Source organism: Convolutriloba macropyga, chromosome 5 (assembly GCF_964194025.1).
Source record: "Convolutriloba macropyga chromosome 5, txConMacr16.3, whole genome shotgun sequence".
In the NCBI taxonomy this organism is placed as follows: domain Eukaryota; kingdom Metazoa; phylum Xenacoelomorpha; order Acoela; family Convolutidae; genus Convolutriloba; species Convolutriloba macropyga.
Genome location: NC_134472.1, coordinates 55,867,306 through 55,891,855, shown reverse-complemented (window position 1 = coordinate 55,891,855; position 24,550 = coordinate 55,867,306). Strand labels below are relative to the sequence as shown.

The following is a 24,550-nucleotide window of genomic DNA, read 5'->3' as shown; positions in this document are numbered from 1 at the left end:
TGGACTTGTGTGGTGACTCTGTCTGACAGCTCTTTTGGCAGTTGTTTTTCATTTTAGCCCGATTTTTTTAACCCCGCATATTAGTTCACCGCTCTATCATCTCACCTCGCATTATACGAGCATATTGTCTCATATTAGGCCGCTAAATGGATCTTTTAACCAATTGTCCCCCTTGCTATCTTTTAGAAAATCCCCCTTCTGTGCTATACTCTACCACAAAATTACTTGGCTTACAGTTTAGATAGCCGAATAGCAGTTGAATTGCATTTGCGGACCGCTGTTCACGGCCGTACTTCTCATGCGCTGTGGGATGAAATCTGGAATTTGCGGGTTATTTAGCCGTCGGAAATTCTTTTTTGTTTTGTATTCTAGTTCGACTAATTGCCTGAGCATACGTGAAAGTTATTGGTTGTCTCCGATTGGTTAATAAGTTGCTGGCTTTCTTTAAAATATTCGGCAAAATTGACCCCAAGTTTGGTTGTTATAGTTTTCTATCAGGGCACACGACTGCTGCGGATTGGCCAAATGAATATAGTACCATTTTTAGAAAACGTTTTAGCAAAGGAACCGTTTTTCATTATTCTCTTCAAAAAATGTTTCAACTAGCCGAATTGTGATTCGTAGGTTTTTCTTAGTTTTTTTTGTGACTCATTTTTAAACCAAATTTCTAAAAAGTCGTGATATTCGTAAATTTTAATATGCATCATTTCGTGTTAGCCAGCAAGTGGTAATACGAGGGACTTCAATACAATTATTTACCTTTGATTGTTCTCTTTGATTTCTGAAAACAGCCACAATTGCGAGGATATATTCTTGAAAACAGCTACTAGCTAAGTAACGCTTAGAAAAATTTTTGATGACGAAGAAACTCCATCTTTGCCAATAAAGCTCCGCTGCACATTGTTTCATAGCCGTAAAAACTGGAATTGTTCGTAGAGAAACAAAAGTTTTCACTTTTCTGCACTAGAATTATCTTGAGTACATTACGATGACGCCCCATACAAATTTTGCATTGATTTAATTGCCGTCATACCAGTTTTTTAGTAAGAAAAGGACATTATAAATTTTTTATCGCTGATATTATGAATGTTTTAAAACTAAAAGACATAGTTTCTGCCAAAAGTATGATGACAGGTATTAAAGACATTAAATTGAGTACCTCTTAACTGAAGTACATTAATTTTTGCTCTCAGAATTTAATCTTTGTGTTAAAGATACAGATGAAGCTCAATTGCAAACACCTGTTCTTTTAAGCAGATGCTGTAACTTCAAAAGATTTCTTTTTAACAACCTTTTTGTAAATACTGCCAAAATCATTTATTTCGTTTACATACAACAAACCTGCACACATAATGAGACGTGTTTTTTTAATTTTCGACTCAATTTAAAACGTCATATTATTATTGTGTTTAGTCCATTTTAATTAGTGGGAAATCATTAACATGTATTTCTACATTGTTCTGATTTTCCATTTCATGAATATTGCTCTGTGCAGCTCTGTACAGTCTAGCATATGCCCTATGAGGTATGACTCTGTGCAGTGTCATTACTCTGTACCAAAACAGCCCATTGCCAGTCTGTGTCCAGTTGTCCACTCTGGGGTGTCTCTGGGCTCTTGCCAACATCAATTGGAAGCTCACAGGTGGCCTGTTGCCATCTATTGTCCCTACAGCCAGGTAACACTTTCACTTCTCATTTACACTCTAGTTCGGAGCTCCCGGGTAAACCAGACTTTGACCTCTGATAAAACCCTGCCAGGCTGAAATTGGTTCTCAGTATAGCCCAAACTTAAGGATTCTGATCAAACCATCATGCAGAAACTGCTCTCTGATCGCAAACTATCAATGTTTCTGTTTCTGATCAGACTTCGGTCTTCGATAAAACCACTTGGTCCAAACACTTTACCTCTGATCTGACCGAAGAGCATTGACTTTGCGTCATTCACTTTTGTTTTTAGTCAACGTTAAATAATTCATTGTTTTTTATTGAAAGGGTCACCTTAAGCTAACTACTTAACTACTTAAGTTTTTGGTTTCTGATCAAGTTTTTCAGCCACTTATGATAAAGCCATTGGTCGGATCACATCCTCTAACCAGACCATGGCAGAACCTATGTTGAGACCACTTTCCAGACCCTGCCGTGATCAGAGCTTAATACTCTCATGACTCAGACCAGGCATACCTGCAACACTCACTGTCTCGTCCAGGCCATTTAATTATGCTCACAATTTTTGCCGTGCGTAAAACTTCAGATGGTCTGATCCAAAACCAAATCTGGATATCCTCAAAATGCCTTTGTCCACATATAATAACGTCTATAACATAGTTCTTGAAGTATCACACATTTCGCTGTTCGAAAAATTTCCACAAAAATTTTTCAGAATTTATTAGGCAGCACGCAAAAATACATTAGTTATTGTATTATGGCTTCCACTCCTGAATAAAAATCAACATAAATTTTTCAAAACAAAAATTGATTAAAGAGCAAAAAATTATCGAAAAGAATGTCAACAATAAATTCATGTAAAATAACCTTTAACTCATTGGCATTTAAACTCAAGCAAATTCCGTGATAAAAAATGGTGTTCCCTCAAGGAGGCAAACGGAAAAAATATATAGAATTTGTAACGCTTTGCTCATAAAAGTTTCTAAGGACTTCAATATTAATTTGCCCTAATTATGTTTGTATCAAATTGTTTGAGAAAGTTTAATTTGGCCCTCAAAGCTAATTTAAACAGAAGTAAAATGGACTACAATTCAATTTTGAGTCAGAAGTGTCGTATACTGCCACAATACCTAACAGCAGAACTGCTGTTTTGGATGATAAATTGCGGCCTTTACCTACGGTCATTTAGATATAGTAGCAGTAGAAATACTGGATGTACACCTTCAACCAATCAGAGACTGAGAAGACACTTCTCTTATATAAAGCGCATGTTGCACTAACCAAGTTAGTCTGATAATTTAGATACACCATGTGTATACACTTGACTTCGGAGCTATACCTTATTACCACCGTAATAACAGAAGTTTATCTTCTGTGTCTTATTGAGTCGGTTACTCTTAGAGATATAGGTAAGCCTACTTCGCGCGCAGAAATAAGTAGCTCTAACTCTTTATACCTTAAGGCTGTAAAAGGAGCACATCTCGGGTCTGCCTTACTTTTATCAAAAGAACAGAGAAATTTACATTCAAAATATTTTCCAGATTCAAAAAGCATTAAAATAGTATCAAAAAAAGGCAGTCAGAAGCGCAATTTTATTCCACGCAGTTTTTGTAGCATGCATAAATTTTGCTTTGATTGATACAACAAACACCCATGTAATATGCAATATGGTGAACATACCTGGAATTTTTTTAGGTTGACTCAAGAACGTTGTTATATTTAAAAGTCTCAAAAGTGTTCCGAAATAATCTCATTTGCTAAAATCCAACACCACAGTAATTCATCGCGTCCACTTAAGTTATCACTACAATCAATTTAAACTGATTTTCTCTGGAAATATTCATTTTTTAATTTTGCTTATCTGAGGATTTTAAAAGGTTTTGGAAGGTTTTTTTAGTCAAGTTCTTGAAAAGCAAAGAAACGCAAAAGACTTTGTTTCTGGTAAAAATTGATTGCAATGTGAATTGAAGAATTATTTTAGGAGTAGAACGTGCCTTTTAAAACTGCTAATAGAGTGTTGTTTTTGATCAAAAAACTTCGCTGCCATTTTTCAGACTATTTTGCAATCAATAAATCAGCTGCACAATGTTAAATTCAATCAGTTTCATTTGTAATCTATTTTCTTTGACCCGCTATATTCAACTATTGTTCACAGACTAAAAGGTTTAGCGCAGGAAACAAAAATTTTTGCATTTAATATGGACACAATTTCGTCAATAAGAGGTTCTGAATTTCGTTTTGTTTTCATTTGCTCTCAAGTGTGTGTAAATGTCTATGACACTAATGATTAGACTAATTCCAGACACAAGATAGTATATCTGAGCGGAGACCCAAATTTGGAATGTTGCAGCCTGGGTTAGAAGGTTGAATTTTTCAACGGAATGGAAATACTCAATTAGATCAAAATTAGATCAATAAAATTAAGATGACGTAAAAACCTGAATATTTACTTATCTTCGTGTTCAAACTTTTGTTACAATTTTAGCGATACTACTCGCGATATTATTTGTCAAAGAACAAAAATTCCTTTATTGTTAAGACCCACCTTAAGGGGGGGGGACTATCAGCTCAACTGGTTTTTTGTTCAGTCAATTTTGGCCAATTGATATAATCATCGTACAGAGTTGTGAGTGCCATAATTAGCAAACTTGCCAAGCGTAGAACATCCCTGTGGAATTTTTTTTTTGAAATTTACTTTTTCAGCGGGGTTTAAAATTTTTTGAATGTTAGCCTCACGTGCAATGTTTTGTTCACATATTTCGTAATTTTTGCTGAAATTTTGACCAATTTTGCCATCATTAGGATCAAATTGTTAACAGTTGTACAATTGGTTTTACGGCTAACGATATGAAGAGAGCAGGCGATTTGCTTTTACCGACGTTTATGGCTGAAACTTTCCCTAAATTTTTGAAAATTCAGCATTCGTGAAAATGGCACCAAATATGGTTTTTTTGCTGACTTTGTTCAAATTGACCCATGGTGCAGACATGAATCTGCTGCAAACATTTTGATTGCTCAGACGAAGTCTTTTTTTTACTTCCAGTTGCTCGGACTGGTTCTGCAACTAACAAATTGGTGGCCTTTCACTTTAAAATCGATACTAATCAAAAAAACTTTTTTGTTTTGTTAAAACTTACATTTGTCAAAATACATATTAGTCAATCAAATGAAACGACTAAGCAACAGCTGCACAGCAAAACCAAGGCCAGTTTTGGTGTCATAGTTGATTTTTGCAATGAAAATGGTTCGGATTATATTATGGCTCTGTCCTCTTTAAAAGCTATTTGCTTTCTCTCACAATTAGGGAAAAGTGTGCTTTCAAGTAGCAATTCAACTCACGAGAAATTTTATATAAGACCAAATGCTTAGTCTTCAAAGCACTACTTCTCTCTCTAGGAAGCTATTAGTAATTGTATGTATTGCCTTCAGTAGCTCTAATGGTTCCTGGCTAATGTAATTCGACACGCATCCTAAAATCATCATTTTTTATATATTGATTTTTTTGTGAAATTAGCTATTTTGTTAATATTTGGAGTAATTTTTTTATTTAATTTACTATCTTAAAGTGAATTAAAATGTAGTTTGTTTATCATTTCCGCTTCTAAATAATTTTTTTGGGCTTTTTTGCAACGAGTTCTTCTGACTTTCGGTTCGTCTTTCGTAAATTTTCCCTTTTCTGAGGTTCTTTTCTGCTTTCTTGTCACATTGTCACAATAAGGACACGTTAATGATACGTCCCTTATCATATTAAACGCAGTGAAAAAAGGTGGAGTTGGCAATATTTAAAGTTTTTAGTGAACAGGTTATGATTTTAGCGGCTTCGACACCACTTTCTCTCGAAAATCAAATGACTTTTTGTTGTTTCCTGTAGTTTCTCACTATATAGTCGTTTTAAATTCTGTATATTGAAAACTTTCCAAGGCTTCCAATGGACATTTATATGAAGGTATTTGGCGGTTTCAGTTGATAGCTAATGGATTTTACGAAATATTTTTTTTTGAAAAAGTAGGACCTCATTTTTTTTAATTTCGCCCTTTTTGTTTTTTTGTCAACTTGTTTATTATTCTTCATAAACACAGGTCACTTCCTATTTTTTTTTGATGAAGTACAAGTTGATTTGTTTAGTTTTTGTTTTATTTTATGCTATTTTGATTTTGTTATTGTTTTTTATTATAAGTAGACATTGAGTTTTTGCCGTAAATATTGTTTGTTGTTTATATTTATTTTTGTCTTTTAATCTCGTTAATGAAAAGTATCGTCAGCCTTCTAATGAGTCACTCTCTATACTGCTTAGTAGTTTGAGTTTGAAGCGATTGTTTAAATGTATAAACCAATTATTTTGAGCAATATATGGGTTTTCGAAATTTTTCTATCCATTCCTCATTTAGTGGACAATTAAGTCAAAAATGTGGATGAGTGTGATGGCAACAATTGTGTAAACGCGCAGCACCCCCTTATATTGATTTACTGTGCTTGTTGCAGTTGTGTGGCTTCGGACTGGACTTGACCAAGGAACACAATCTGGAACCCAACAAACTTCCAATCACTGAAGAGTGCAGTATGATCACAAACACACTCATCAGGTCTTGTGAGGAACTGAAGACAACATTATACCACACGAGAATACTCAGAAGTCAGTTATTGTTTCGAACCCAGTTGCTTATGTTTCTTTTTTTCGTTCATGGGTGTGTGTCCCGGGTAGAGGTTTTATGAAAAAACTAAGGCCCGCAAAATCATCACAAGAAAATCATTTAAAAGAATATGTTTAAAATTGAGATTTTTTTCGTACCAGCTCAGGATGTAAGCCATGACCCTCGTTCAACAGCCAGAGGTATTACGTTTTTTTACCGATGTGTTTGGTTTAGTATAATACCCCAAGTAACACCAATTTTTTGATCGAAGACTTAATTGGCTTTGCTATCTTGCATATTTAAGTACCGCTAAGACTTGTACAGATAACGAACTTCTACATGTTCGCAGAGCGCAACTCATATAATACATTAATCTACATGTTTCAGGTGCGGTAAAATATGCGAAGTTGAGGAGCTATAACCTGCAAAAAAGAAAAGAGAAAGAAAGCAAAAATGGTACAAAAGAAAGAAAAAAAGTGAGAAAAGAAAGTGAGAAAACAAAGCGAAAAAAGAAAGTGAGAAAAGAAAGTGAGAAAACAAAGAGAGAAAAGAAAGTGAGAAAAGAAAGTGAGAAAACAAAGTGAGAAACGAAAGTGAGAAAACGACGAAAAGAAAGTGAAGAGAATGAGGAAAAGAAAGTGAAGAAATGAGAGAGAAAAGAAAGTGAGAAAAGAAAGAAAAAGTGAGAACACAGAGTAAAAAAACAAAGCGAGAAAACACAGTGAGAGAACAAAGTGAGAAATGAAAATGAGAAAAGAAAGTGAGAAAAGAAAGCGAGAAAAGAACGTGAGAAAAGATAGATAGAAAAGAAAGTAAGAAAGGAAAGTGAGAAAAGAAGATGAGAAAAGAAAGTGAGAAAAGAAAGCGAGAAAAGAAAGTGAGAAAAGAAAGTGAGAAATGAAAGCGAAAAAAAGATAGTGAGAAAAGAAAGTGAGAAAAGAAAGTGAGAAACGAATGTGAGAAAAGAAAGTGACAAAAAGTGAAAGAGAGGAAAGAAAAGTGAGAAGACAAGGTGAGAAAAGAAAGTGAGAAAAGAACGTGAGAAAAGATAGATAGAAAAGAAAGTAAGAAAGGAAAGTGAGAAAAGAAGATGAGAAAAGAAAGTGAGAAAAGAAAGTGAAAAAAGGAAGGGAAAGTGAGAAGACAACGTGAGAAAAGAAAGTGAGAACAGAAAGCGAGAAAAGAAAGTGAGAAAAGAAAGTGAGAAAAGAAAGTGAGAAAGGAAAATGAGAAATGAAAGCGAAAAAAGAAAGCGAGAAAAGAAAGTGAGAAACTAAAGTGAGAAAAGAAAGTGACAAAAAAGTGAAAGAGAGGAAGGAAAAATGAGAAGACCAGGTAAAAAAAGAAAGTGAGAAAAGAAAGTGAAAAGAAAGTTGGAAAAAAAAGTGAGAAAAGAACGTGAGAAAAGAAAGTGAGAAAAGAAAGTGAGAAAAGAAAGAGAGAAAAGAAAGTGAGAAAAGAAAGCGAAAAAAGAAAGTGAGAAAAGAAAGTGAGATACGAAAAAAAGAAAAGAAAGTGAGAAACGAATGTGAGAAAAAAAAGTGAAAAAAAAGTGAATAAAGAGAGGAAGAAAAAGTGAGAAGACAAGGTGAGAAAAGAAAGTGAAAAGAAAGTGAGAAAAGAAAGCGAGAAAAGAAATTGAGAAAAGAAAGTGAGAAAAGAAAGTGACAAAAGAAAGTGAGAAACGAAAGTGAGAAAAGAAAGTGAGAAAAGAAATTGAGAAAAGAAAGTGAAAAAAAAGAAGGAAAAGTGAGAAGACAAAGTGAGAAAACAAAAAAAGAAATGAAAGTGAGAAAACAAAAGAAAGTGAGAAGAAGACGACGAAAAGAAAGTGAAAAGAGAATGAGGAAAAAAAGTGAAGAAATGAAAGAGAAAAGGAAGTGAGAAAACTGAGAAAAGAAAGGAAAAAACTGAGAAGACACTGTGAGAAAACAAAGTGAGAAAAAAAGTGAGAGAACAAAGTGAGAAATGAAAATGAGAAAAGAAAGTGAGAAAAAAAGCGAGAAAAGAAAGTGAGAAACGAAAACGAAAAGAAAGTGAAAAAAGTGAGAAAAGAAAGTAGGAAAATAACGTGAGAAAAGAAAGTGAGAAAATAAAATGAGAAAGGAAAGTGAGAAAAGAAAGTGAGAAAAGAAAGTGAGAAAAGATAGTTAGAAAAGAAAGTGAAAACAAGAAAGGAAGGGAAAGTGAGAAGACAAAATGAGAAGAGAAAGTGAGAACAGAAAGCGAGAAAAGAAATTTGGAAAAGAAAGTGAGAAAAGAAAGTGAGAAAAGAAAGTGGGAAAAGAAAGCGAGAAAAGAAAGTGAGAAAAGAAAGCGAAAAAAGAAAGTGAGGAAAGTGACAAAAGAAAGTGAGAAAAGAAAGTGAGAAAAAAATGTGAGAAAAGAAAGTGAAAAGAAAGTGAGAAAAGCAAGCGAGAAAAGAAAATGGGAAAAGAAAGTGAAAAAAGAAAGTGACAAAAGAAAGTGAGAAAAGAAAGTGAGAAAACTGAGAAAAGAAAGGAAAAAACTGAGAAGACAGAGTGAGAAAACAAAGCGAGAAAACACTGTGAGAAAACAAAGTGAGAAAAAAAGTGAGAGAACAAAGTGAGAAATGAAAATGAGAAAAGAAAGTGAGAAAAAAAGCGAGATAAGAAAGTGAGAAACGAAAACGAAAAGAAAGTGAAAAAAGTGAGAAAAGAAAGTAGGAAAATAACGTGAGAAAAGAAAGTGAGAAAATAAAATGAGAAAGGAAAGTGAGAAAAGAAAGTGAGAAAAGAAAGTGAGAAAAGATAGTTAGAAAAGAAAGTGAAAACAAGAAAGGAAGGGAAAGTGAGAAGACAAAATGAGAAGAGAAAGTGAGAACAGAAAGCGAGAAAAGAAATTTGGAAAAGAAAGTGAGAAAAGAAAGTGAGAAAAGAAAGTGGGAAAAGAAAGCGAGAAAAGAAAGTGAGAAAAGAAAGCGAAAAAAGAAAGTGAGGAAAGTGACAAAAGAAAGTGAGAAAAGAAAGTGAGAAAAAAATGTGAGAAAAGAAAGTGAAAAGAAAGTGAGAAAAGCAAGCGAGAAAAGAAAATGGGAAAAGAAAGTGAAAAAAGAAAGTGACAAAAGAAAGTGAGAAAAGAAAGTGAGAAAACTGAGAAAAGAAAGGAAAAAACTGAGAAGACAGAGTGAGAAAACAAAGCGAGAAAACACTGTGAGAAAACAAAGTGAGAAAAAAAGTGAGAGAACAAAGTGAGAAATGAAAATGAGAAAAGAAAGTGAGAAAAAAAGCGAGATAAGAAAGTGAGAAACGAAAACGAAAAGAAAGTGAAAAAAGTGAGAAAAGAAAGTAGGAAAATAACGTGAGAAAAGAAAGTGAGAAAATAAAATGAGAAAGGAAAGTGAGAAAAGAAAGTGAGAAAACTAAGTGAGAAAAGATAGTAAGAAAAGAAAGTGAAAACAAGAAAAGAAGGGAAAGTGAGAAGACAAAATGAAAAGAGAAAGTGAAAACAGAAAGCGAGAAAAGAAAATGAGAAAAGAAATTTGGAAAAGAAAGTGAGAAAGGAAAGTGAGAAAAGAAAGTGAGAAAAGAAAGCGAGAAAAGAAAGTGAGAAAAGAAAGCGAAAAAATAAAGTGAGGAAAGTGAGAAAAGAAAGTGAGAAAAGAAAGTGAGAAAAGAATGTGAGAAAAGAAAGTGACAAAAAAGTGAAAAAAGAGAGGAAGAAAAAGTGAGAGGAAGACAAGGTGAAAGACAAGAGAGGAAGACAAGGTGAGAAAAGAAAGTGAGAAAAGAAAGTGAAAAGAAAGTGAGAAAAGAAAGCGAGAAAAGAAAATGAGAAAATAAAATGAGAAAAGAAAGTGACAAAAGAAAGTGAGAAAAGAAAGTGAGAAAGGAAAGTGAGAACAGAAAGTGAGAAAAGAAAGTGAGAAAAGATAGTAAGAAAAGAAAGTGAAAAAAAGAAAGGAAGGGAAAGTGAGAAGACAAAGTGAAAAGAGAAAGTGAGAGCAGAAAGCGAGAAAAGAAAATGAGAAAAGAAAGTGACAAAAGAAAGCGAGGAAAGAAAGTGAGAAAAGAAATTGAGAAAAGAAAGTGAAAAAAGAAAGGAAGGAAAAGTGACAAGACAAAGTGAGAAAACAAAGAGAGAAAAGAAAGTGAGAAAACAAAATGAGAAAAGAAAGTAAGAAGAAAACGACGAAAAGAAAGTGAAGAAAAGAGAATGAGGAAAAAAGTGAAATGAAAGAGAAAAGGAAGTGAAGAAAGTGAGAAAAGAAAGGAAAAAACTGAGAAGACAGAGTGAGAAGACAAAGTGAGAAGAGAAAGTGAGAACAGAAAGCGAGAAAAGAAAATCAGAAAAGAAAGTGACAAAAGAAAGCGAGAAAAGAAAGTGAGAAAAGAAAGTGAGAAATGAAAGCGAAAAAAAGATAGTGAGAAAAGAAATTGAGAAAAGAAAGTGAAAAAAGAAAGGAAGGAAAAGTGAGAAGACAAAGTGAGAAAACAAAGAGAGAAAAGAAACTGAGAAATCAAAATGAGAAAAGAAAGTGAGAAGAAAACGACGAAAAGAAAGTGAAGAAAAGAGAATGAGGAAAAAAAGTGAAATGAAAGAGAAAAGGAAGTGAGAAAAGTGAGAAAAGAAAGGAAAAACTGAGAAGACAGAGTGAGAAAACAAAGCGAGAAAACAAAGTGAGAGAACAAAGTGAGAAAAGAAATTGAGAAAAGAACGTGAGAAAAGAAAGTGAGAAAAGAAAGTGAAAGGAAAGTGAGAAAAGAAAGCAAGAAAAGAAAGTGAGAAAAGGAAGTGAGAAAAGAAATTGAGAAAAGAAAGTGAGAAAAGAAATTGAGAAAAAAAAGTGAAAAAGGAAAGGAAGGAAAACTGAGAAGACAAAGTGAGAAAAGAAAGTGAAAAAAGAAAGTGAGAAATGAAAGCGAGAAAATAAAGTGATAAAAGAAAGTGAGAAAAGAAAGTGAAAAACGAATGTGAGAAAAGAAAGTGACAAAAAAAGTGAAGAGAGGAAGGAAAAGTGAGAAGACAAGGTGAGAAAAGAAAGTTAGAAAAGAAAGTGAACACAAAGCGAGAAAAGAAAGCGAGAAAAAAAATTGAGAAAAGAAAGTGAGAAAAGAAAGTGAGAAACGAAAGTGAGAAAACAAAGTGAGAAAAGAACGTGAGAAAAGAACGTGAGAAAAGAAAGTGAGAAAAGAAAGTGAGAAAAGATAGTAAGAAAAGAAAGTGAAAAAAAGAAAGGAAGGGAAAGTGAGAAGACAAAGTGAGAAGAGAAAGTGAGAGCAGAAAGCGAGAAAAGAAAATGAGCAAAGAAAGTGACAAAAGAAAGCGAGAAAAGAAAGTGAGAAAAGTAAGTGAGAAATGAAAGCGAGAAAAGAAAGTGAGAAAAGATAGTAAGAAGAGAAAGTGAAAAAAAGAAAGGAAGGGAAAGTGAGAAGACAAAGTGAGAAGAGAAAGTGAGAACAGAAAGCGAGAAAAGAAAATGAGAAAAGAAAGTGACAAAAGAAAGCGAGAAAAGAAAGTGAGAAAAGAAAGTGAGAAATGAAAGCGAAAAAAAGATAGTGAGAAAAGAAAGTGAGAAAAGAAAGTGAGAAACGAATGTGAGAAAAGAAAGTGACAAAAAGTGAAAGAGAGGAAAGAAAAGTGAGAAGACAAGGTGAGAAGAGAAAGTGAGAAAAGAAAATGAGAAAAGAAAAAGAGAAAAGATAGTGAGAAGAGATAGTGAGAAAAGAGAGTGGAAAAAAAGGAAGGGAAAGTGAGAAGACAAAGTGAGAAAAGAAAGCGAGAAGAGAAAGTGAGAAAAGAAAGTGAGAAAAGAAAGTGAGAAACAAAATGAGAACAGAAAGCGAGAAAAGAATGTGAGAAAAGAAAGTGAGAAACGAATGTGAGAAAAGAAAGTGACAAAAAAGTGAAAAAAGAGAGGAAGGAAAAGTGAGAAGACAAGGTGAGAAAAGAAAGTGAACACAAAGTGAGAAAAGAAAGCGAGAAAAAAAATTGAGAAAAGAAAGTGAGAAAAGAAAGTGAAAAGAGAATGGAAGGAAAAGTGAGAAGACAAAGTTAGAAAAGAAAGTGAAAAAGAAAGTGAGAAAAGAAAGCAAGAAAAGAAAGTGAGAAAAGGAAGTGAGAAAAGAAAGTGAGAAAAGAAAGTGAGAAAAGAAATTGAGAAAAGAAAGTGAAAAAGGAAAGGAAGGAAAACTGAGAAGACAAAGTGAGAAAAGAAAGTGAAAAAAGAAAGTGAGAAATGAAAGCGAGAAAAGAAAGTGAGAAAAGAAAGTGAAAAAAGAAAGTGAGAAATGAAAGCGAGAAAAGAAAGTGAGAAAAGAAAGTGAGAAAAGGAAGTGAGAAAAAAAGTGAGGGTACCCGGCACGGATTCGAACCCTCGCCCCTCAGAATAGCAGTCCTCCATCTTACCAACTGCACTATATCGACTACAAACCACCGTTTCTCACAATTGCTTATATCGTATCAATAACATATTTCAGATTGAGAGCATTTGAGATCACACAAAAATCAAAAAGTAAAGCGTGAAAAACTTAGTTGAAATCTAAGAGTGTTCTAGAATAGCGCAGAATCTGTAAAGCTAAAACTTTGCAGAAAAACACACGTTTACAATAAGAACTTCAAACTTAGTTCGAGAAAATTCAAGAAACACGTAGTACCCAGGACAGTAAATCCTCCCTCTGGGCGAGCATACTTTTAAGCCCACTTAGCCTCGTGGTAACTGCACCTGACTAACAGTCTTTTGTCCCGGGTTCGAGTCTCACCCATCTACTTTGAGCCTTTTAGGTCATTGACCTCTCTCGATATGTTCGCTTAAACATGCTACTCAATGCGGCTCTTAAACATGCGCTTCGAGAGGCCCCTTAAACATGCAAAAATTTTGTCCCACTTTAGAGCTCACGCGTTTAATATATAGGATAATGTAAGATTAGCGGTGAACAGCGGTGAAAAAACTTTTTTCACCGCAAAGCACCCGCATCTTTTAGCGATGAATGCGCTGAAAGAGGTAAATTTTTGTAAGATTTGCGGTTTTTAGCGTTGAAAAGTTTGTTTTTCACGGCATTGACCGGATTTCTTCCAAAAAGAAACGTCCGTACACGGGTTCGAACCAATCACATCATGCGTGTCACCAAATTTTTATTCCACTGCGCCATCTGTCACTTACTCCAATCATAATTCTTGTAAATTTAAGATAAGCTTTTGCGATTTTAGCGGTGAAAAATTTTCTTTTACCGCATTCTGCTGGTAGCGGTGAAAAATTAATTTTCACCGCATTCTGTTGATAGCGCTGAAAATTTTTTTCACCGCATTCTGCTGGTAGCGGTGCAAAATTTTCTTTCACCGCTTAAGCGGTGAAAAAAAATCGCACCGCTTAAAATAATTTTTGTCAGCGCATTCATCGCATTGAGCGTAAATCTTACATTTTTAATCAAATTCACCGCAAATCTTACATCCCCTAGCAATTTTTAGCGGTGAAACCTCAAACAGGGGTGTGTGCCTGTACATGTTGAGGTCCCACACCGAAAATCCATATGCCCCGACCATCCCCAGACAAAAAGTGCGTATGTTCAGACACTCCCAGACGGAAATTTAATTAGGGAACGCACGATTTTTTGTTTGGAGCGCCCAAAAGTCTGGACATGGACAATTTTGAACGAACGAAAGCCGGGCCATAGGCACTTAAGTGCCTATGCCCAGACTTTTGTGCGCACAAAAGAGTCCCTGTCCACATTTTCGTGCGCTCCAAACAAACAATCAAGCGCTCCATAAACAAATTTTTGTGAGATAAAGTCCAGAATAGCGTGCGTTCAAAGTAATCTATGTCCAGTCAGCTGTCACAAAATTGTGCGCTCCAAAAAATGACAGAAAGTTTAATTTTGAACGCACGACATCCTCCCTTGTGCGTTTTTTTGGTCTTGCAAAAGAACCTGGGTGCGTGTGTGGGAGAGTACTTGTGTGAATGTGAGTATGTGGGTCTCAGTTGTGGGTGTTTCTGTTCCTGTCGCAATTCTCTGCCAAATCAAGCAGTGAGAGGAGAATTTCCTTATAAAGCGAGTTATTAATGCATTGTCATTTTTTAAAAAAATCATTTGTTCTCAGCAATGCGGAGACGTGTCTGACAGTGATGTTACATTTCCTTAGAACGCAAAACTAAATTGATCAAAAATTTTATTTGAAACAAGACCCATCACAAAATATTGGAAAACATGAAAAATGCAAAACAACAAAAACTACTTATTAGGGGACATTTGACACAACCCACAAAACTTTGAATAACCTGTAAAAATTGAAATCCGCTCACTTTTAAGAAGAATTTTCTTTTATATCAAATTCAAAAATGGTTTTATGAACACTTTTACCAATTACAAGTTTCCTTTATATTTTGCTTGAAAAGAGTTATCTTAAAGACAATTATATACAAGTCAACAAAACGAAACGAAAAAAATGGTCAGAACTCAATAATCCACTAATATTTCAAAGAGACAATAAATCATTTAAACCTTTAGTTTTTCACATACATTAGTTTATGGGTCCACTTATGTCTCTGTGGATGTATAAAAAGAACTGTCTGTAAAGTGAAAAAGTAAAACACTCAGTGTTTTACTTTTTCACTTTACAGACAGTTCCTTTTATACATCCACAGAGACATAAGTGGAGCCATAAACTAATGTATGTGAAAAACTAAAGGTTTAAATGATTTATTGTCTCATTGAAATATTATTGGATTTTTGAGTTCTGGCCATTTCTTTCGTTTCGTTTTGTTGACTTTCTAATAATTGTCCTTAAGATAACTCTTTCAAGCAAAATATAAAGGAAACTTGTAATTGGTAAAAGTGTTCATAAAACCATTTTTGAATTTGATATAAAAGAAAGTTCTTTTTAAAAGTGAGCGGATTTCAATTTTTACGCGTTATTCATAGTTTTGTGGGTTGTGTCAAATGTCCCCTCATAAGTAGTTTTTGTTGTTTTGCAATTTTCAGGTTTTCCAATATTTTGTGATGGGTCTCGTTTCATATAAAATTTTCGATCAATTTAGTTTGCGTTCTAAGGAAATGTAACATCACTAGCAAACACGTCTCCGCATTGTTGAGAACATATCACGTTTCAAAAATCACAATGCATTAATAACTCGCTTTTTAAGGAAATTTTCTTACCACTGCTTGATTTGGTAGAGAATTGAGACAGACACAGAAACACACACGCACACATAAATACACACAACCGAGACACACATACTCACATACAGACAAATACTATCACACACACGCACCCAGTTTGGTTTGCCATACCGAAATGAACGCACAAGGGGGATGTCGTGCTTTCAAAATTAAACGGTCTGTCATTTTTTTGGAGCGCACAATTTTTTGACAGGTCACTGGACATAGATAAATTTGAACGCACGATATTCTGGACATGAACGCACAAAAAATTAATTATGGAGCGCTTGGTTTTTTGTTTGGAGCGCACAAAAATGTGGACATGGACTCTTTTGAACGCACGAAAACCTGGATAGAGGTACTTAAATGCCTATGTCCAGACTTTCGTGCGTTCAAAAGTCTCCATGCCCAGACTTGTTTGCGCTCCAAACAACAAATCGTGCATTCCATAATTAAATTTCGGTCTGGGCCTTAAATATGGGCCTTAATTAATTGTCGTAAGCGTTAAATACCTCTCATTTTGATTGGAGCGAAACAACGAAATATTATGTTAATTTGCTTTTCGCATATTATAAAAATTAATAATTAATTATCGGAATTATTTCTTTAGCTTATTTCTCTCGTGTTTTGAGGCTGTTTTAAATAATTTTTTGAACTTTTTTCTAAAAATGCTGAACGTTTCTTTGAAGCGTGCTTTCAAAAATAACTTGGAAAAAACTTGGAAAAACTTGGATGCTGTTGTTTTTCGATGCATACGATACTGTAGCTTTAATGTCAACATGTGTTAACAGCAACGAGTGCAACCTGTGTGAGTCATGGCTCCATCTACTGTCTCACAGAGAGGTTGCAAGATTGTGAGGATACTGAGGGGGGATACATGTGCTGGGGGTGTCTCCAAGGGGCACAGCCCACCAACCCCCCGGACGAGAACGAATGCGAAGGTAAAAGTATAGAAAAAGCAGGGGCAGCTGAACTTCGATCTGAGTCCATATGCAAGTTTCCTTTATTACATTTCGCAGTAGAAACGATTAATTTTTCGTAGCGATCAATTGCTTTTCTGATTTGGTTCATTTTAGGGGTGATCACAAAATGATATCTCTCAATATGAAAATTCTGTCTCAAACCACTATGCACTAAACCGTATTCTGTTTTACTTTATGTTGTCTGTAAGTGCTAAGTAAATTTAGGTAAATAACTTCAGTTTATAAAATGCCCTTTTATGTAATCTAATTACAAAGCATTCAAAACATATTTTTCGACTCTTTTCCATTTGATAAAATCCAATTTATACTCGTATGTGCACTGACATCCGTTTTGGACGGAAGGGAGGGGTCAGACTGTGTTTGAGAGGAAAAGTTAACTGGTTGAGTGTTAACTTTTTTCTCTCCACTGCAAGATTTGTATTCGTTTTTCTCCAAATCTTGAATCTCGAATTCTTCTTGCGTTGTTCAATGAGTTTTTGGTTTTTATTTTTATTTTTTGTCATTCTTTTTACTCCTAGTCGTTATTCTGTTTGTTGAATGATCTCAGTGGCTTCCGATTGAGGTTTGATGCCTCCTGTTGAGGATTATTTATTCTAAGAGAATAGTGTCTCCTCAGTCTCTGATTGGTTGGAGGAGTACATCCAGTACTTCTACTGCTACTATATCTAAATGGCCGTAGGTAAAGGCCGCAATTGATCATCCAAAACAGCAGTTCTGCTTTTAGTTATTGTGGAAGTATGCGACGCCTCTGACTCAAAATTGAATTGTAGTCCATTTTACTTCTGTTTACATTAGCTTTAATGGCCAAATTAAACTGTTTCTCAAACAATTTGATACAAACATGAACTCATGCTTACAATTCGAATTCCATTTTCCTTTTCATGTGAAAAAGATAGCAAATTGATATATTAAAATGATATCACTGATGCTGTCAAAACTATACTGTATTTAAACTGTCGGCGCAATGTTTTCTTCACAAAGAGAGATTGCCTTATTTTAATCGATCAATCCTCAAAATAATTGCTTGTTAGATGTGATGCAGTTTTTGAGTCTCAATTTAAGATCTCTAGCATGAGCTATATTTTCCGCAGGAGTTGAACGATATGAAAAATCAAAAAAAAACAATATTGTACAAATTTTTCACTGTCTAATAAAGTCGATATTATAAACGATCTCGAACATATGACAGAACAAGGATATGATTTTTTAAAAACTAAAACAGTGCGATTAAGCGTTTAGTTTAATATACAAAAGAAACAAAAAACATATCAGGTTAGGGGTTTTCAAAACAAAGAACCACCACAGATTTTCTGAATTTTAGTGTAAAATGTAAAATTCAAGTACAAAGTATGTTTTTGAGAAAAAAAATGAACAGAAGGAAAAACAGTTCTATTCAAATACTCTACTAAGGCGGAACTTTTATGGGCTCCATTTACAACCTTAAGGTATAAAAAGCTAGGGCTATTTTTTTCGGCGCGCGAAGTAGACTCACCTATATCTCTAAGACTAACCGACTCTGAAAAACACTAAAGATAAACTTCTATTAATACGGTGGTAATACAATACAGAGTCAAGAGTATACACATGGTATATCTGAACTAACAGACTGACTAGAGCTAGTGGAGCATGCGCTTTATAAAAGAGAATGGCGTCTTCTCAGTCTCTGATTAGTTGGAGGTGTACATCCAGTATTGCTACTGCTACATCCATCCAGGGTTAAGAATTTTAAATCCGAATTTGTTAATTGTAGCAGAAATGTGAGGGATGTGTTATCCTTGTTGTGTAGTGAAGCGCTGAGTCGTATGGCCGTCAAAGTGGGCTTGTGATTTGTGCCGTCGTCTGAAGCCCCTTTCAGTAAAGTGTTGACTAGTGTCGTCAGTGAGTAGTCCACTCAAGTGTGAAACCAGTGAAGATGCCAGTTACAGTGTGTAATGGCCAGTAACTTCAGGCCTGTCTAAGTACCCAACTGTCTCTCACTGTCCTGTAGTGAGGATTTGTTCCCAACTGGAAGGTCGCTTTTAGTCTGTAGTCTCTGTCGGTTGTACAAGGAGATTTCTGTTTATCTCTATCTGGTACAGGGTTTTACCAATCGGATTTACCAGGTTTCCTTCTGTTGAAATTCCATCTTTTAGCTGAGGCGTGAGCTATTTATTCCCTTAAACTTTCAGTGAAGTTTAATACATGGTGAGTAAGCTCCGAAAAGCTTTATCCGGTAAAGAGAGGACAACCTGTAGCTCTACTGCAAAATAATGGTTTTTAAGTTGTTTTGCTGTGTCTAACATTAGGTTTAGTTCATCTTGTTTTTGAAATTGTGTGATTTTAAATGGTAGAATTTTATGTATGAGACGTTTGTTCTGTTGTGTAGGAACAAGTAATTGAAATTCTTCGGAATGTGTGTCCAAATTTGATGACGTTTGACCAGTGTCACTGCTCATTTTCTTAAAACTTATGCTTTTATGTTTATTTTTTTAATAAGTTTTTGAGGTTTTGTTCCCCGTTTTCCAAATTTTAAGGGTAAAAAGAGTATAAATTTATATAAGCTAGCTCTAAGTCTTTTTCTCAAGAGAGTTTGTTAACTCATTGGTCGCACCAGTTAAAGTGGGCTTTTTATGGGCTTCTTTTACAGCCTTTAGGTATAAAGAGCTAGGGCTACTTATTTCTGCCCGTGAAGTAGGCTCACCTACATCTCTAAGACTAACCGACTGTGTAAAACACTGAAGATAAACTTCTATTAATACGGTGGTAATACAATACAGCACTTGAGTCAAGAATATACATATGGTGTATCTAAACTAGCAGACTGACTAGAGTCAATGGAGCATGCGCTTTATATAAGAAAATAGCGTCTTCTCAGTCTTTGATTGGTTGGAGGTGTACATCCAGTGTTTCTACTGCTACACTACTAAGTCTAAGAGTTTTTTGGTAACATTTCGAAGGATAAATTTTTCAGAATTTAAACAGTTATCATGAAAATGGAATCAAATGGACGACTTTTTTGTCGATATGATGTTTCAATGCCAAATTATTTGAATTTAAAAAAAAAATGTAAAATTGAAAATATAACCATTTGGTTAAAATTGACATAATCCGAGAAACTGATTTTACTTACATAATTCTTTAAATGTAGTAATACTTTCAAACAAATTTTTATTCGACATTTTGATTTTTCCAATAATTAGTAAAAGAAAACTGTCTATTCAATGGTGTTTTTTCCAGGTGCCAGGTGTCTTAGCGCAAAATTTCGCTAGCAATTTTGATAACGTTGTCTACGTTTCCCCAGATGTTGTTTCCCGATATCACGGCGGTGTTTTTGTTTTTTCAACACTTTTTACTATCAATGGCCTGTTAACCCATCTGCTAAGAATTCGTTTCTTTAACCTCTTTGCCAATTTCCTAAGACTTTCCGATGTTCCCCATTTCTTTAGTTCCTTGATTTTTGAAACTAAGTCCAACCGCAAGGCTGTGGCTGTGATTCAATTGGTAGATGTCGACAGTGATCCAAAATTTGGAAGGATATAACAAAATATGATGTCTTGTTTTGCAGAATAGTTCTGAAAGAAAACTGCACCAAAAAAACAATAAAAAACTGATATGAAAAATAAGGTTTTTCTCAAAGAAATGCTGTCTCTAGAAAGATATAACGATCGAATAGCAGTTGCCGTTTTACCTAAGACAAGGTAAAATTGACTTCTGAACTTGGCACCTAAGTCTATTCTAAATCGACAAATTTTTGAAGTTTTTATGGTGCTTGCTGCAAAGTCAATGTCTGATTTCAAAAGCAACCCCCTAGTTTTTTTTAAAAACTCTGTTTTCGTTGTGAAGATCTACAAGCTTTTAACATGCTATGTGAAAGCTGTTGATGAACAAGTTCTTATTTTTTGTTTATCAAGTTTAGTTATTTTGTTTCAGTTAAATGTGTCAATCTTTTGACTGAATTTGAAATTATTTTTAAGTTGGCGTTTTGCTGCTATCAGTTGTTTAATTTCATTCGTCAACCTATAGTTTTTGTTCCCTTTTCATAATCAGAGCATGCTTATATAAAACTCAAATAGATCATATTGTTCTCTGAGAGGAACTCTGAGAAGTATGTCTCGGAACCAGCAAAGTGTAAAATTGAATTTCTCTGCTGATATTTTTATTTTTTTGTTTTCATGCTTTTACAATTGCTCCGTGTGGTTGTTTCTTTATGTCCATGTGGGTGTAATATGCAAAAAAATTCTAATCGACCGAAAATTTTTGTTTCGGCAACTAATTTTTTTTTCTGAAAACAGTAATTGATGGCAAACTGACTGGTTTCACTGACGCACGTAGGAGTGTTAGCATCTGTTAAGCGCTACCCATAAACTGCGGTGAAGTTACTGATCCGATCTTTCCCAGGTGTATTAGATCAGTCAATTTTGTAATATCCAAATAAGTTATCAATGTCTATTACTGAAAACGCGCCAGAAAACTGGGCTGATTTCATTCAGGAGAAGTCTGCAATATTGCTTGGCTTGATTTAAATTCTTACGAGACAATAGTCTTATAATGCATCGATGGTCAACACTGGGCCATTAAACTTTCCGTTGGCCGTTTCAAGCTCACAATATGGACAAAACCTTGAAATGACTATTGTGTCCAACAGAAAGAATCCGCTTCTAAGAAGACAGTTTAAATGCAGTGCGAATTCAGTAGGTCATTAGTTTTACAAAAATCGGAGCAAATGAAGTAAAGTAATAAAAAGCGGCTGTCAAGTTTTGAGCCCCAATTTCACCATTTGAATTGTTCCGATCTGCAGTTTTTTAAACGCCAAATACCGTATTTGGGGTCGGTCCGTTGTTCCAATTTTCAGTTCTGAAGCCTGTAGATTCAACCACATTTGAAGCGATGTAAAATTAATCGCAGAGATATGTTTTGACAATCTCAATATAATAGATATAATTTTACCTTGATAAAATAAACAAAAATAATACAGCAAAATCACCAAAAAAGAAATCTTTACTCCTGAAGAACAACTGAGTAGTCGCTCAGTTGAGCAAATTTTTCAATGAGAAACTTTAAAATCCTAATCAGGGTTCGAATCCTAACCAGGTTTTCCCATGACCTCAATTGTTTTTTACGCTTAAAATTCAACAGATGTTTTTCAAATTAGAGCTGTGAAATCTGATTGTTGCTTTTTGTTACGTATAACAATGATCCACAATCTGATTTGGAAGATATTTCCTATTAGTTTTAATTGGCGTCATATCAATTTTATTTGTAAAGGTGAAATGAAACAAAAAGGAACGCATTTCACAGAAAAAATTTTTTTGTCCCTCTCAATTTTATCACTCTCATTTTTTTATCCCTTATGGCGGCATAAACAAAAATAGTTTCACTTTTTTCCAATTAAAAATATTTTAGGAAAACTTCTGCCATGAACATCGAAAAAGTTCTAGTGGCAGATATTGGGCCATTTTTTGAGTTTGAACTGCTTTAACATAATGCCAAATATTGTTGATATGCTGTCTACTCAATTAATGTTAGCTCAGTGACGCATCATTCATTTCAAGCAGTCTTCCATGTCAGACCGTGGTAGTGTTAAGTAAATTTAGGTAAATAAAATTAGTTTTTAAAATGCCCTTTTATATAATCTAACTACAAAGCATTCAAAACATATTTTTCGGCTCTTTTCCATTTGACAAAGTTCATTTTATCCTCATATGTGCACTGACATACGCTTTGGACGGAAGGGAGGGGTCAGTCTGTATTTGAGAGGAAAATTAACTGGTTGAGTGTTAAGTTCTTTCTGTACACTGCAAGATTTGTATTCGTTTTTCTCCGAATCTTGAATCTCGAATTCTTCTTGCGTTGTTTAATGAAATTTTGGTTTTTACTTTTATTTATTGTCATTCTTTTTACTCATAGGCGTTATTTTGTTTATTGAATGGTCTCAGTGAGCTTTGATGCTTCCTTTTGAGGATGATTTATTATTACTTGTTCCAAGTTTTGCAGCGATCTGTAAAACAATTGCAGAGATATGTAGAGACAAATAATCTCAATATAAGAGATATAAATTTAGCTTGATAAACAAAAACAACAGAGCAATATCAGCAAAAAAGTAATTTTTACTCCTGAAAAAAAACTGAGTGGTCCTTCAATTGAGCAAATTTTTCAATGAGAATTTTTAAAATCCTAAGCAGGGTTCTAATCCAAACCAGGTTTTCCCATTTCCTCATTTAATTTTTACGCTTAAATTTCAGCAGATTTTTTTCAAATTAGAGCTGTAAAACCTGATTGTTGCTTTTTGTTACGTATAACAATGATCCAGGAAATCAAATTCTAAAGATATTTTCTATAAGTTTCAATTGGCGTCATATCAGTTTTATTTGAAAAGGTGCAATGAAGGAAAAAGACAACACACTTCTCAAAAAAATTCTCTCAATTTTTTTTTATTTTTTATCGTGGTATAAGCAAAAATAGTTTCACTTCTTTTCTAATAAAAACTGTTTAGGAAAATTTCAGCCATGAACTTCAAAAAAAGTTCTAGTGGCATTAATTGGGCCATTTTTTGAGATTGAACTGCATTGAATTGATGCCGAATATTGTTGGTATGCTGTCTGCTCACATAATGTTCCCTCAACGAAGTATTCTTTTCAAGAAGTGTTATATGTCAGAATGAGGCAATGCTTAGTAAATTTTGATAAATAATTTTAGTTTATGAAGTGGTTTTTTAGGTAATATTATTACAAAGCATTCAAAAGATATTTTTCATACGCCCTTTTTATACTCATATGTGCACTGACATCCGTTTTGGGCAGAAGGGAGGGGTCCGACTGTTTTTGAGAGGAAGAATTAACTGTTTGAGTGTTAACTTTTTTCTCTCCACTGCAGGATTTGCATTCGTTTTTCTCGGAATCTTGAATCCCGAATTCTTTTTGGGTTGTCTAATGATATATTGGTTTTCGCTTTTATTTGTTGTCATTCTTTTTACTCCAAGGCTTCATTCGGATTTTCGAACAATTGGCTCAGTGGCTTCCAATTGAGGTATAAATTAAGGTGTTGGATGCTTCCTGTTGAGGTCTATTGATTTTAGTAGCTCTGATCATATATATATTTTTCAAATTTTTTTGGTGACGTGGTGACCATACAGAAAAATCCGACTGGTGTTGCAAAAATTATATTTAATTGATCAAAAAATATTTTAATTTTTTATGTAAGTTTGACAATTTTGTCTCGCATTTTTTTAAATATTCTGGTTTCCATCTGTCTTAATTGTTTTCCTTTTTTTAATCTAAGAAAATGAAAGGTCTAAATAATTTTTAAGGTGATAATGAACTTATTCAAAGCTGCGATTTGATAGCTAATAATTTTTGTTGATTTTGACTTTATTCACTTTCAAATTTTTGCTTTTTTTATTTTTCCCATTTGCACACCATTCATTTTATTAAAGATTTCCTAAATGATCAATTTTTGTGCATCTTTTTGTTAAAATCCTTTGAAATTTTTGCGTTACTAACAAAACGCATTAATTTTGAAACGAGATCCAAGTGAACCTATTCAATCTTTTTGTTGCAAGAATTAAAAGAAACAACACAAATAATAATTGAAATGATAATGAAAATTATTCAATGACTAGCTGATGATAATAATTGATTCAATATTTTTTGTGTTTTTGTTTTTTGTTAGTTTTTTTTTTCATTTCCATATCTCTAGCTATTTGGCAGTCCTGTTCTCATGCTTAGTATCACCAGAAACAGCGTCCTTTAACTTCTTGAGGTTTACAAGTAAATTTATCCAGAGTTTTGTTTTTAAAAAGCTAATGTTTTCTATGACTTTTGAGGTTATTTAGTTTAGAAAAGTTCGATATTTTTCCAATGATCCAGGAAATCAAATTCTAAAGATATTTTCTATAAGTTTCAATTGGCGTCATATCAGTTTTATTTGAAAAGGTGCAATGAAGGAAAAAGACAACACACTTCTCAAAAAAATTCTCTCAATTTTTTTTATTTTTTATCGTGGTATAAGCAAAAATAGTTTCACTTCTTTTCTAATAAAAACTGTTTAGGAAAATTTCAGCCATGAACTTCAAAAAAAGTTCTAGTGGCATTAATTGGGCCATTTTTTGAGATTGAACTGCATTGAATTGATGCCAAATGTTCTTGGTATGCTATCTGCTCACATAATGTTCCCTCAA

The 24,550-nt window shown here is 34.0% G+C and overlaps 1 protein-coding gene across 1 annotated transcript in view; it reads left to right on the top strand.

Annotated features, from left to right (window-relative positions):
- Positions 1 to 1,339: 1,339 nt before the first annotated feature.
- Positions 1,340 to 24,550, top strand: part of LOC142340422 (uncharacterized) — a 49,982-nt gene continuing 26,771 nt past the window's right edge. Inside the window, exons 1-3 of the mRNA XM_075390998.1 lie at positions 1,340 to 1,676; positions 6,148 to 6,298; positions 16,204 to 16,353. Coding sequence (XP_075247113.1) covers positions 1,443 to 1,676; positions 6,148 to 6,298; positions 16,204 to 16,353 — 535 coding nt within the window. The 5' untranslated portion in view covers positions 1,340 to 1,442. The remainder of the gene's footprint in view (positions 1,677 to 6,147; positions 6,299 to 16,203; positions 16,354 to 24,550) is intronic.